General features: G+C 48.4%; 1 protein-coding gene across 1 annotated transcript in view; it reads right to left on the reverse strand.

Moving 5' to 3' along the window:
• Positions 1-9,380, reverse strand: part of RHEB (Ras homolog, mTORC1 binding) — a 42,071-nt gene extending 32,691 nt beyond the window's left edge. The window contains exons 1-2 of the mRNA XM_077761589.1: positions 9,151-9,380; positions 8,393-8,580 (exon numbers count right to left, since the gene is read on the reverse strand). Of these exons, the coding sequence (XP_077617715.1) occupies positions 8,393-8,580; positions 9,151-9,380 (418 nt within the window). The remainder of the gene's footprint in view (positions 1-8,392; positions 8,581-9,150) is intronic.
• Positions 9,381-14,136: the final 4,756 nt, after the last annotated feature.

Here is a 14,136-nt window from a genome sequence, read left to right on the forward strand (position 1 = left end):
AAATGTTTATTTTTTGGGAGTGAGTGAGCGAGCTCATGTGCATGTGTGCGTGTGTACAGGGGAGAGGCAGAGAGAGAGAGACGGGGGACACAGGACCTGAAGCCAGCTCTGCGCTGACAGCGGCAAGCCTGATGCAGGGCTCGAACTCACGAACCCTGGGTCATGACCCAAGCCCAAGTCAGATGCTTAACCAACTGAGCTACCCAGTCGCTCCTTCAACCGGTCGTTTTTTTTTTCTTTAGTATTTTTATTTATTTCTAGGAGAGAGAGAGAGACAGTGTGAGCAGGGGAGGGTCAGAGAGAGAGGGAGTCACAGACTGAAACAGGCTCCAGGCTCGAGCTGGCAGTCAGCACAGAGCCTGACGCGGGGCTCGAACCCACGAACCGCAAGATCATGACCCAAGCGAAAGTCGGACGCTTAACTGACTAAGCCACCCAGGCGCTCCTTCAACCGGTCATTTTAGTAATTCAATCTTGCCGGGAGATGGGGTGTGTGTGACGGGACTGAGATCCTTTGGAGAGCGGACAGAAGCCACCTCTTTCCCCAGAAAACATGCCCACAATCCCAGGGAAATGCCACGAACTCTGAGAACCACTAGTCTAAGTTGGCAATGCTCCCCGACACGCACCACCCAGCCCTGAAGAGATGGCTCTCCCTGTGGTTCAGAATGAGTGCTGGGTAGCTCAAATGCCTGGGGAATTAAAAAAACTTTTTTTAATGTTTATTTATTTTTTTGAGAAAGAGAGGACAAGCGGGGGAGGGGCAGAGACAGAGGGAGACACAGAATCCGAAGCAGGCTCCAGGCTCTGAGCTGCCAGCACAGAACCCGACATGGGGCTCGAACTCACAAATTGAGATCATGTCCTGAGCCAAAGTTGGATGCTTAACCAACTGAGCTACCCGGGCGCCCCTGCCCGGCAAATTAACCCAGGTGCTCAACCTGTATGCACTTGAACCCTTTGCTGAAATCCACATCCAAGACTTTACATCTACGGTCGTCCTTTCCCCCAGTGGACATCACAGTGATCTTCTGGTCCCAACTCCGTGTCTCCTGGTCACGTGTTCCGGTCCCCTGATGTACTCAAGGCCTTTCGACCCTGGTCAGAGATGCACGCTACCACACAGAGTTCTCTCCTAGCAAGTGGACCAGAGATCCCAGTGTTTTGCCACTTCCTCTCCTGCCACGGAGTGTCACATTCTACCTCGGTGTATCCAGTTTGTCAAGATCATCTTGAGCCCTCGTCCCTCTCGATGCTGGCCAGCACGGCTGAATTCTGCCACTTGTGTTTTTTAGTCATCTATACGAGCGATGAGGGGAAAATAAAAAGAACCTACACTTTAAAACATTCTCTTTAGAATATTCCAAGTGTGATTTAGATTTGAAAACCATGAAGTATCAGCCAGATGCGTTTAGATTTAATGCCAAGTGTTAGAAGAGCATTTTCATTTCATAGAACTGTATGAACTGTAAGAGCCAATATTTTCATCTCGACGTGAAGAAATTTTCCCTAGGACGCTGTAGAGTTAATATTCGACTTTTAATCTTGCAAAAAAAAAGCAGGATCACAAATCTTGTGGAAACGCCAATTTCTGGTTCAAAAGTCCCTGAGGAGTCCTTCTCCAAGCAAGTACGCACAACAAAGAGAGAAATGAGGGAGCGGAACAGGGAGGTAAGGGGGCCACCAAGCAGTCAAGGACATGAGGGAGTTGATTTTATTAGGATCCTCCAACTGCCCAGGTTTCGCTTACCCACGGAGCGAAATACAAGGCTTCTAACTTCCGTTCTAAATTAATCTCAATGTAGACTTCAAACTCCCATGTCCTACACAGAACTCTTTTATCAGATGCCCAATATACGTTTAAGAACGTTGGGGCGCCTGGGTGCCTCGGTCGGTTTAAGCGTCCGACTTCGGCTCAGGTCATGATCTCACAGTTGGTCAGTTTGAGCCTCGCCCTGGGCTCTGCACTGAGCGTGCTAGAGATTCTCTCTCTCCTTCTCTCTGCCCGTCCCGACTCTCAAAATAAATAAACTTAAAAAAATTTTTAAATGATATTCCAGGACCTCTGTTTGAGATATTAAATTACATTTCTAAATCAATCAAGCAATTCATGATAAAGATATCCACCAGTCTGCATTCTGATAGGTTATCAGTTTAAGATGGACTGTGAGAACTGGATCACGCAAGGCTTACTTTGCTACTTCAGGGTAAACAGTTCTAGAACTAAGAATAAAGGTTCTCTCAAGAGTGATCACTGAAGATTTCATAATGCTTTAACTTGCACAATCATGTTCAAGTTCAGCTCTGACTTATTCGAATAACTAAATACAATCGCTCATGGACAATATTAAAGTTGTTAACTCCTTACTTTAGACCTTCCACTAAGAAAAGTGCTGTAGGGAGTGCCTGGTGGCTCAGCTGGTTGAGCGTTAAGACTCCTGATTTCGGAGCTGGTCATGATCCCGGGGTTGTGGGATTGAGCCCTGCGTAGGGCTCTGCGCTGACAGTGCAGAGACTGCTTGGGATTCTCTCCCTCTCTTTCTCAAAATAAATAAATAAACTTTAAAAAAGTATTAGGGTGCCTGGGTGGCTCAGTTGGTTAAGCCTCTGACTTCGGCTCGAGTCATGATCTCATGGTTCACGGGTTCAGGCCCCGCGTCAGGCTCTGTGCTGACAGCTCAGAGCCTGGAGCCTGCTTCGGATTCTGTGTCTCCCTGTCTGCCCCTCCCCCACTCCTGCTCTGTCTCTCTCTCAAAAATAAACATTAAACATTTTTTAAAAAAAAGTATATTTTGGACTACATAATCACGGGTAGGGATGGCTGTTTCTCATTTTGTGATCACATTGCTGCCTGTGCTTGTCCTCCCTGCCCCCAATCCTGATGCTTATACTGGAAAATTGTGTTATTGCACATAGGTCCTGACATGCTGCCACCCTTGACCAATTTCTATTAATCTCTGGGAATCTCACTGTTACCAAGTCAAAAACTGACACTGACCCCAAGCTGCATCACAATTAGAGGCCAAGTCCACTAGCGTTTCAGTGACACAAGTCTCTCCTTACTCTGGGAACTCACTGCTCCCGACTGAAGGAAAGGTCCCCTGAGGTTCCCGCAAGGGGGTCATCCGGCCCCGCCTACCTCTCCGACTTCACTGCCTACTCCCACCACGCTCTCTGCTAGCCGCCCTGATTCCTGGAAGTGCTCTCCTGCCTCACCCTCCTTGTCTCTTACAGGTGACAGGGCCTCTTCTGGAAGGCTCCTCGAAGACCGTGGTAACCACCCCCGTGAGCAACCAGGATGCGGCCACTCTCGAGTCAATTCTGCCCGAGAGCAAGCAGCAGCCTAGCTCTCTGCACCCCATGGTCCAGGGATTCTCAGAGTACCGTCAGAGAAATGCTAGGGGTCCCTTGAGACCCTTTCAGGGGGCCTTTCCAACACGATTTTCTTTCAATACCAAGACACCAGTTGCCTTTTCCACTAGGTTCATATGTGCACTAATAGTGCAAAAGCAACGTACCAATGCACGAACCAAGACAGGGATTACACACCGGAGTCTCCACAACCGTACGGCCGCGGTCAAAACGAACAAGTTTTACGCAACAGTGCGCTGGAGAAAGTGGTAAAAATGATGAATTTTATCTTGACCCTTAAAGTGTGTCTTAACCTTCTGTGTGACAAAACGGGAGGTCTACACAAAGCGCTCCTGAGTACTGATGTAGGACGTGTGGCCCAAGGAAAAGCTCACGTGCAGCTGCTCGGGAAGCGATCAGAAAACAGCCACTTTTCTCGCGGGGCGTCACTTTCACTCGCAAGAGTGACCGACCAACTATCATGAATTCAAAAGTGAGCGTCTGACGCGTGTCTTCTCGAAATGAAAGAAATGAGGCTGTCACTTCGGGTAAGACAGGAGAACTCTGCTAACGATCGAATTCTAAGTCTCAGGGAGGAAATGAGGATTTGGGAGCGCTCGCATTACACGTGGTGAGCTTCAAGCTTCCCAACATTTACGTTTTTTTCCTAAGGAGAATGATGGCAATTATTTAAAAACGTGATCGAAAGAGTCTGTATGTTGGGGTGCCTGGGTGGCTCAGTTGGTTGAGTGTCGGTTGGCTCAGGTCATGATCTCGCGGTCCGTGGGTTTGAGCCCCAGGTCAGGCTCTGTGCTGACAGCTCAGAGCCTGGAGCCCGCTTCCGATTCTTTGTCTCCCTCTCTCTCTGCCCCCAGCCCGCTCATACTCGTTCTCTCTCTCAAAAATAAACAGTAAAAAAAAAAATTAAAAATTAAAAAGTCTGTATGTTGGAATGACTCAAAATATTGAAGGATTTGCAGAACAGTGAACCATTCTTTTCAAAATAACCAAGCTATGACGTTACAAAACCAGTCATGGGTAGAAAATTCATTCAAAGCATTCCATTCAATGAATTCAACGGAACAGAGCAGAAAAAATTCTTCTATAGCATTTGGCAACGAAAGGGAATTACTGATACGTGCTACAACATGGATGAATCTTGAAAATTTGCATGTTAGGTGAAAGATGCCCATCACAAAAGACCACGTATGATTCCCTTTATATGAAATGTCCAGAATGGGTAAATTCACAGAAACAGGAAGGTTAGCGGATGCCAGGGGCGGGAGGGCAGGGTGGGAGTTGGCGGGGGGAGGGGGTGCGTGTCGATAGGTACGGTTTCTCTATGGGCTGATGAAGGCAACTGCGGATAGATGTAATCCACGGGGACATGAAAATAACACTTGGCACTGAAATTGCCATGATCACAAATCCAAGGTCTGATGATTCTCTTGAACAGAACCAATGAACAGCACCAAAACCAAGCCGAAAAACAAACAAACCTACATTAATTTCAAGCGTCAACAGAAGGTGGTCACTATAGGTGGGTCACCCTACCCACAAGCACACAACCAAATGTTATGAGCGCCTTAACACACAACTTCGTGTGACGGCAGATTTTGTATATGGCAAAGAATGCTATCCTTTTATCAGTTTCAATGAAATGTGTCAGAAAAGAATGGGGTAATTAAAAAAGACAGTAAATCGAAATACAGTTGGATTTTATTCTGGGGCGCCCCGGTGGCTCAGTCAGTTAAAGCGTCTGACTTCGGCTCAGGTCATGATCTCACGGTTTGTGAGTTCGAGTCCAGCATCGGGTCGGGCTCTGTGCTGACAGACTGGAGCCTGGAGTCTGCTTCGGATTCTGTGTGGCCCTATTTCTCTGCCCCTCCCTCCCTCTCAAAAATAAGATAAAAACATTAACAAAATTTTTTAATTAAAAAAGAATATAGTTGGATTGTATTGTACTGGGTACAGATTTAATGCCGCTTTGTCTATGAAGTATTCAACTAAAAAGTGCATCTTCCTTGCTACCTACAATATTTTGACAAGGTAATAATTTGAGTTACTTTTGAATTGTCGTTTGCCAAACCACAGAGCTGTTTCATTTTCTCTCTCGTGATCTTTCACATTCCTGTGATCCTTTCCCTCTGCTTAACCTCAGAGACTTCTATATGACCAAACACCTTTTGATTATGGTCTAATGGTAAGCAGGATTATCGACGGTAAAGCAAATTATCTCTAAAGATTCCAGGGACGGATGTACCAGATTTTATTTGAAAATAGTTACCTTGACACTCTATTTTTGGCTGGATTTAGTTTGGTGACCTCCCATCACGAGACTGCGAGCTGGACGAGAACAATGGATGTAAGGGAGCTCGAACATTTGGAACGACTGGAACAATTAATACAAAGCACTCCCAGAAAGCCCCACTGCCTTATAGGTGACGTGTCCTTAAAGGCTTAATTTAACACTGTAAATAACAGGAAAAGCACTTCAGGAAAAAGGGTTGCATAAATTACCTGAGAATTATACGGTCCTCCCTGGGAGTTCTATCAATGTTTTTAACAAAATGCAAAATTTGAAAGCCAAGTAAAACAATCATGGCATTGAGTTTTATCTGAAGGCAAACTTTTAAAACGAAGTTGGTGGCACGCGATAGTCACAATGACAAGCACCCTACTAGTCAAACTGGCAAAAGACATTTAATCAAGTGAACGTTCTAAGGAAGATGCGGTTTCTAGCTGAGCCTTTTGCTACTACCCTTTAAAAAAAAAAAAAAAAGATTTTATTTTTAAGCAACCTCTACATACAACAGGGGGCCGGAACTCGCAGTCCCCGGATCAAGAGTCGCATTCTCCGGGGTCAGCCAGGCGCCCCATTTTCTACCATTCTCTACCTTCAGTCAATAGGACACAACAGCTCAGCGTCAAAAAATAACACAACCCAGAAACACATATACTCAAACTTCCCTAGTACGGCCACATTCAAGCAAGCACGTCCGTAAACGAGAATACGTAGTAATTCTCCAAAGTGGCCAAGACTTCCTTTTCTGCTGCTGGCAAAACAAGAGACCCGCAAACCACAAAGCGCCTTGGTTCCTAACAAAGGTAAACAACTTTAAAATCAAAGGCGAAGCTTGCGAGCAATTTAACCTCTCCAAAATACCTTTTACTTTAATCATCACTACCCTTGAAGTGGGACAGAGTAATGACTGATGGCGCAGAAGGCAGGGAGCAGGACTTAACTCCGTATCCCACTGGAGGCTAAATGAGCACAGAATTTCGACAGCAGTCTAAAATACATGTTGGGAAGAGAAGGCTAAGGGGGTGACTGGTCACATCTGGGTTTTCAGGAGGATGAGGGTTAGATGGAAGACAAAACAGAACGGAGTGCTGGACCTAAGGACTCCTTTAGCAAAACCGCGATAAAACGCTAGACTTGCTTATTACTGAAGACCAGAATCACCATCTGGAGGATTTCAAGCAGTTGAGTCAGTATCTTTAGGACATCCTTTTAGGCTGCAAACAGGCAGCCCAGGTAAGTGTCACCTGTAACTCAGTTATTCCGAGGCACTACGTTTCTGATCAGAACTCACTCAAGAGCCAGGACAGGTCATAGTCCCACTCTTCCAAATACAGAGGAAATAAAGAGAACAGGGAAGCAAGGGCTGGGTGACTCAGGCTGCCAGTAAAGGTCAGAATCCACCTGGGCACTTGGGGAGGGGGCTGCTAGTGGTTTTTAATCGCCTCCATCTGAAGCAAGGTTACTTTGGAGCTGCAGCCAACACGACCCTCACCCACTCCCCCCACTGCATGCCTCCGAATTCCCACTGCATAGAGTTATCCTCGGGCTCTTGGCACCCCCTATCTCTACACAAGCATCTCTCAGCCTTTGATTCCCCCCCCCCAGTCTTAGGACTCCCCCCCACCCAGCACTTTGAGAGAGATGATAAAAGGATGAGTAAGCATGCTGTAGCTGATCCCGGTCAAAGAGCACAGACCCTGGCACCGGCGGTGGAAAATGGGGGTGAGGAAGCAGAACGGAAAGCGGAGTCGGGGAGTTCATCCAATGGGGTAGCCGGCAGTTACAAGCTTTCCTAAGGCAGTTATTTGTTGCCTCCTTCTGCAATCCCCGCACACTCCAAACCCTCGCTTTCACCTCCCGATCCGCCGACCCCCCCCCTCCACGATCAAGTGCACATTTTCCTTAGACAGTTACTTCTTAAAAACAACACGGAAAGATAAACGTAATTTCTCCAGGCTTCCGGTTGTCAAAGACAATAAAGCCTCGCCCTGAAGCATGGTTAAGTTCAACGGTTTTGTTTCCTCACTCGTTTTCCGGCGCCCCCTCCACCCCCACCCCACCCCAGACCACCTCAGCGACGCAGGACGGCGACTGCCGGGAACAGTTTCAAATATATATGTCAACCTTTGGGAGGGGGAGAAAAATCAACAAACTTCTGAATTACTTCAACAGCCCGGTTACAAGTATCTGACCTTATTTTTTTTTCCCCCCCGAAGAAAAATAGGACACCGAGAGATCAGGGATCTCGCTTTCTCTGCCTTCCTACTTCGGTCGTGGCAACATCTAGGGGGCTTGCAAAGAGGGCTTGGGTTTCTTCGGTGGGAAACTTGCCCTCAGGAGGCAAACGTCCTCAATTTAGGTCCCCAGTTTTCTTTAAAACGCTGAACTTCACCACGGAGAGGAAAAAAACCCCAAGGTGCCGTTCCCTTTGTTAAAATCCCACGGACTTTATTGAATTTGGGGCGGAAAGGCCGCCGGCAAGATCACGGCCAGCCGCTAGAAGGTGGAGAGACAGGTGCGATTTCTCCCCGCGGCGGTTCCGGCCGGGAGCACANGCCCCGGCCCCCCCCCCCCCGCCCCGGCGGCCACCCACGCCCCCGGAACGCACGGAGGTGCGTCGGGCGACGTTTTACTTTAAGGGGAAACAGAGGGGACGCCAAGATGCCCCCGGAAAAGTCACGACTGAAACTCGCTGCGTCATGACTCTCCCACCCTCTTCCGCCGCCTTTTCCTTACGCCAGTTCTCCCTGGGCGCTGATTGGATAGCTGCCGCCCGCCCGCGCGATGACGCGCGGAAACTCCGTCTCCGATTGGGGGCGGCCAGGAGGCGGAGCCGAGGGCGGGGCTGCTGGCCCAGAGCTAAAAATAAATTCCGGCTGCGACCCCGCGCAAGAGCGCGAGTGAAGTTTGAAGGATTCGAACGTCTCAGGGGTTGGGAGTGGGCGGGAGGGGCGGAGGAAGGTGACTCCGCAGTGATTGGTTAGTGCAGGGTGAGGGGCGGGGCAAGCTGTGAGGTGTCTGGTGATTGGCGGGACGTTGAGCGGTTGGTGGATTCGCGCCCAGTGAGCCCTTAAAAGGCGCGAGGCACGTTGCTCTTGCCGGCTGGGCTCTGCAGCTTTTTCGAATTTGATTTGGTCGGGTTTTACGTTTTTTGTTTTTTTAACCCCTTCACTCTTAGACTTAGGAAGTCTGGCTTTGAGGTTGTAGGTGGTTACTAGGCGTCACCCATGGATGAAGGACCGTGTGAAGAATATGCATTGATTCAAAATGTTACACATTTCACCAAAAATACACGTGCCTCTCGACTTCTGGTCTCTACCCTGCCGCAGGTGAGCCCGGCACACCTCGCAGGAAATAAATAGCTCGAGTCGGCACCTCTTTACTTGTCAACACCTGCGTGATCCATTCAGTGGGCAAACTTAAAGCTGTGGTTGGCTGGGAATGTTCCAGAACCATCCTTGACTCCATGGGGGAGTCAAGTTTGTTGGGCTTGCCCTCCGCTGCGGCTGGCCTCTCCGGTAAGGGCACCCCGCCGGGTTTCCCACAGAAGGCACACGGGCAACCCCTTTTTCCAGCAGTGCCAGCGAAGGGCGGTTGGGTCGGACCACTGTTGGGAGTATGGGATGGGAGGCCAGCGCTGGAGGTCACGGAAAATGAAGTTGAAGGCCAGGCCCGAGAAATGAGGTTGCGATTGGGGACCTTTCAAACCGGAGATTTCCATCATGCTTCATCTTCTTGCCCTTGGTGGTTGCTAAAGAAGCAGATATTCTGGCTACTCCTACGAATATCCCCCACAGTCCTCAGGCTGTTTGACAGTGTTGGGACAATCGCCTGCTGATCACAGCCCCTTGCCTTTCCCAGGAAACACAGAGGAGAACCCCCATTCCCCCGAAGCTGCTGGCAGGACTGGATTTCTAGGTATGAAGATTTAGAGGTGAGCATCCCATAAATATGCCTTGTTGAGTCAGAACACTGACATTTGGGCAGAATCCTTCCACCGCCCCGCTGAACCACTTTTTTAAAAAATTTATCTTTTATTTATGTTTAACGTTTATTTATGTTTGAGAGACAGACCAAGCACGAGCCGGGGAGAGGCAGAGAGAGAGGGAGACACAGAATCTGAAGCAGGCTCCAGGCTCCGAGCTGTCCGCACGGAGGAGAGTGTGTGTTCACATCCTAGGGGCTCCTCAGATTGAAGTCCTAGACACCAGCTGGACGTGTGAAATATCTGGGCATGTCAGTGTCTTGTCTGAATGGTCAGTGTCTTGTCTGAATGGCGTTTGCATTCTCCTCTATATTTAGTTGACATTTTTAAAAACTTCAGGTCTTGAAGTCTCTAGGAAGATGTATCACTTTTATCCTGAGAATTTGGAGGCCCCTTACCAGTATTTTGAACTGAAAATCACAATTTTGAATTGTGAAATCAGACACATGGGTGTTACCTTTTCTTTTCTTAAATAGAGGAGCCGAATAGAAAATAGGTTGCTGGTATCGCTAAATATCGTTTCGTATTGTTTCATGGGACTAGGGTTGTGTGTATATATACTTGTAGAGGGGTTATATACGTTTTGCATACTGGGGTCTGTTGTAAAATGTATTTTTTTTTTAGTGTGTCATTTACATATTTTAATTTTTTAATTTTTACTTTTTAAAATATAGTTTATTGCCAAATTGGTTTCCATACAACACCCAGTGCTCATCCCAGCAAGTGCCCTCCTCCATGCCCCCCCCCTCTCTTCCCCTCCCCCCCCCCCATCAACCCTCAGTCTGTTCTCGGCATTCAAGTCTCTCCTGGTTTCCCTCCCTCCCTCTCTTTAACTATTTTTCCCCTCCCCCAAGGTCCTCTGTTAAGTGTCTCCTGATGCACATATGAGGTAAAACATATGGTATCTTTCTCTGCCTGACTTATTTCACTTAGCATAATATCCTCCAGTTCCGTCCACATTGCTACAAATGGCCAAATTTCATTCTTTTTTTTTAAATTTTTTTTTAATGTCTTTATTTCTAGGAGAGAGAGAGAGACAGCGTGAGCAGGGGAGGGTCAGAGAGAGAGGGAGTCACAGACTCTGAAACAGGCTCCAGGCTCTGAGCTGGCAGTCAGCACAGAGCCCGACGTGGGGCTTGAACCCACGAACCGCGAGATCATGACCTAAGCGAAAGTCGGACGCTTAACTGACTAAGCCACCCAGGCGCCCCGGCCAGATTTCATTCTTTCTCATTGCCTTGTATTCCGTTGTATAGATAAACCACATCTTCTTGATCCATTTGTCACTTGATGGACACTTAGCCTTTTTCCATGATTTGGCTATTGTCGAAAGTGTTGCTATGAACATTGGGGTACATGGGCCCCTCTGCATCAGCAGAAAATGTATTTCTTACTGTGAATTGCCTCGCAACGTTTGAAAGTGTCGCCTTAGCCTTGACATATCACGGGTCCAGGCTGAGCAGTGCTGTTGTAAAGGACAAAGTCGTTAAAGAAATCTTCCAACGGCCTTAAAGCCTTTAAGGTCAGACCCCGGCATTTTGAAGATTCCATTATTCCAGAATGGAGAGAATGGATTTGGTCTAAAAAATGATCCAGGCTCCCTAAAATATTTGGGATTGATGGTATGAATTCACAGGGAAGGAACTGACTGCGGCCAGCCCTTCCGGGAACGTGGTGGGGGATGTGGGCGTGCTTCTGAATTCAAAGTAGTTCTACTGATTGAGATCCCTTGTTAACTGTCTGGAACTTGTGCTACCAATCAATACCTCCTCTGCTTTTTCAGGACCTCTATCTTGTTGTCTCTGCACACTGCCTTCCCTCTGTGTGTCCTTCCCCCCAATTTCATTTCCCTGGAAACTAAGAATTCTATCTCTTCCATTTAAGTTACAGGGAGAAGGGGCCCTGGGTGGCTCAGTTGGTTGAGCGTCCAACTCTTGATTTCACCTCAGGTCATGATCTCATGGTTTATGAGTTCAAGCCCTGCATCAGGCTGTGCGCTGATGGTGAGGAACCTGCTTGGGATTCTCTCTCTCTTCTCCTAAAATAAATATAACATTTTTAAAGTCCAGAGAGAGGACATGATTGGTTGAGCTGCTTACCATTATCCCTTGAATGAGGAGCTCATGCTAAGACTGTAGGTTTGCCAGCTAAGCCTCCACTGGCCTAAGCCTCCCGTGCTGCTGAGCATGACAATTAATGGCGGTTATTTGAAGTGTGAAGTGTTTGCTACTGAGGGATTATTATTAGTATTCTGTGAACATCTACAAGTCCGATGACTTCTTATTTGTAGCTTCAACATTTTATTTTTTTAATTTTTAAAAAATGTTTATTTTTGAGAGAGAGAGAGCGAGAGCGAGAGCGTGCGAGCATGGGTGTGGGAAGGGCAGAAAGAGAGGGAGACACAGAATCCGAAGGAGGCTCCAGGCTCTGAGCTGTCAGCACAGAGCCCGACGCGGGGCTCGAACTCACAGTGAAAACGTGACCTGAGCTGAAGTCAGACGTTTAATCGACTGAGCCACCCAGGCGCCCCTGTATCTTCAACATTTAAAAAAAATTCCCTGAGGTAATATACAAAACTTATTTTTATCTACCATTAGATTCGACTAAGAAAGAGTGAGACTGCCGTGCTTGTTTTTACTAAAAGGACATTTATGGGGGCACCTGGGTGGCTCAGTCAGCCAAGCGTCCCAACTCTTGATTTCGCACAGGTCATGATCAGGGTCATGAGCTCAAGTCCCACAGCAGGCTCCGAGCTGGATGTAGAACCTGCTTAAGATTCTCTTTTGTGGCACCTATAGGCTCAGTTGCTTGAACCTCTGACTTCAGATCAGGTAGTAATCTCATGGTTTGTGAGTTTGAGCCTCACATGGGGCTTGCTGCTGTCAGTGCAGAGCCTGCTTCAGATCCTCTGTGCCCCCCCTTCCCCTCCCCCATGTGCTCTCTCTCCTAAAAATAAATATTAAAAAAATTCTCTCTCAAAAAAAATTTCACATTTGTGAAATTAACTTACCTTTTTCAAGTTTATTTATTTATTAAAAAAAATTTTTTTTAATGGTTTATTTATTTCTAGGAGAGAGAGAGAGACAGCGTGAGCAGGGGAGGGTCAGAGAGAGAGGGAGTCACAGACTCTGAAACAGGCTCCAGGCTCCGAGCTGGCAGTCAGCACAGAGCCCGACGTGGGGCCCGAACCCACGAACCGCGAGATCATGACCTAAGCGAAAGTCGGACGCTTAACCGACTAAGCCACCCAGGCGCCCCAAGTTTGTTTATTTTTAAAGAGAGAGTACGCGGGGGGGCAGAGAGGCAGAGAGAGAGAATCCCAAAGAGGCTCCGAGCTGTCAGTCCAGAGCCCGTCTTGGGGCTCGAACTCACAAACTGTGAGCTTGTGACCTGAGCCGAAATCCAAAGGTCAGCCGCTTGAGTGGCTGAGCCACCCAGGTGCCCCCCATTTAATCCTTTTACATGTGAAACGGCTACCCTGAGTGAAAGTGGACAGGAAGGCGTTTTGTCATGTTGCTTTTCAGTATTTGATGAAGGAAGGCTGAAAAAGAACGAGACTAACCTTAATCTTGGCGTAGCCAAATCAGGCTGATCTGTTGGGTCTCCCAGAGGGTGTTACTCAGATCAAACAGTGCAGGGGTGAGGAAGCACGCCACGGTCGTTTCATCGTGTCGTCTTGTGGCTGAGAGAGTGGCTTTCTGAGCGTGACCTTGGAAGATGTGTCCTCAGTAGAGGAGCGAGAGGCCCTCCTAGCCGAGGCTGGCTCGAACCCTGAGGTCGGCAAGGCCCCCGGAAGAGGGAAAGGGAGCAAGCCACTTCGGTCTTAGGTCCGTGGAGACAGGCCACGCGTGAGAGAGGAAGTTGGCTCAGCAGGGACCTCTGAGGACAGCTTTAGGCCCCCCGGCAGTGGTTGTAAATCATACTCAGCTGTTAGGGGTTGATCGCACCCCTCGGAGAGACGGACTGCAGTCTCAGCCCTGGGGATGTGATCTTATTGGGAAACAGGGCTCTCGCAGATATGATTAGTTGAAAATGACAGGTGGCCCCCCAGTACAGCCGGTGTCCTCATAAGAGACACGCAGACACAGGGTGCACGGCCGTGTGCAGACAGAGGAATGGCTGGGGCTCCCGGAGGCTGGGGGAGGCCAGGGAGGGTCTTCTCTCCTAGGACTTCAGAGAGAGGCCAGGTCTTTGGGCTTCTGGCCTCCAGAACCGTGAGAGCATAAAGTCCGTGGCACTTGGTTAAGGCCTTAGAAAACAAATCCATCGATTACCCTCAAATGAAGTCTCATTCACAGTTTGAGTCTTGTTTCTGCTGCACCACGAATGAACTTGGTCTTTCTCCCCAAGCCCGGAAGCCAGAGCGCACCTAGTAGGGGCTTTTGTCGGCAGAGGCCTGCCGTGCCCAGGGGACCAAGTTTCCTGAGCGTTCCTGGTAGGGGCGATGCCAGGGAGGTGGCTGGGGCAGAGCACCTGTTCCTGAGAGCGTGTGCGA

The sequence above is a fragment of the Crocuta crocuta genome, unplaced genomic scaffold, assembly GCF_008692635.1.
Source record: "Crocuta crocuta isolate KB4526 unplaced genomic scaffold, BGI_CrCroc_1.0 scaffold408, whole genome shotgun sequence".
Lineage (NCBI taxonomy): Eukaryota > Metazoa > Chordata > Mammalia > Carnivora > Hyaenidae > Crocuta > Crocuta crocuta.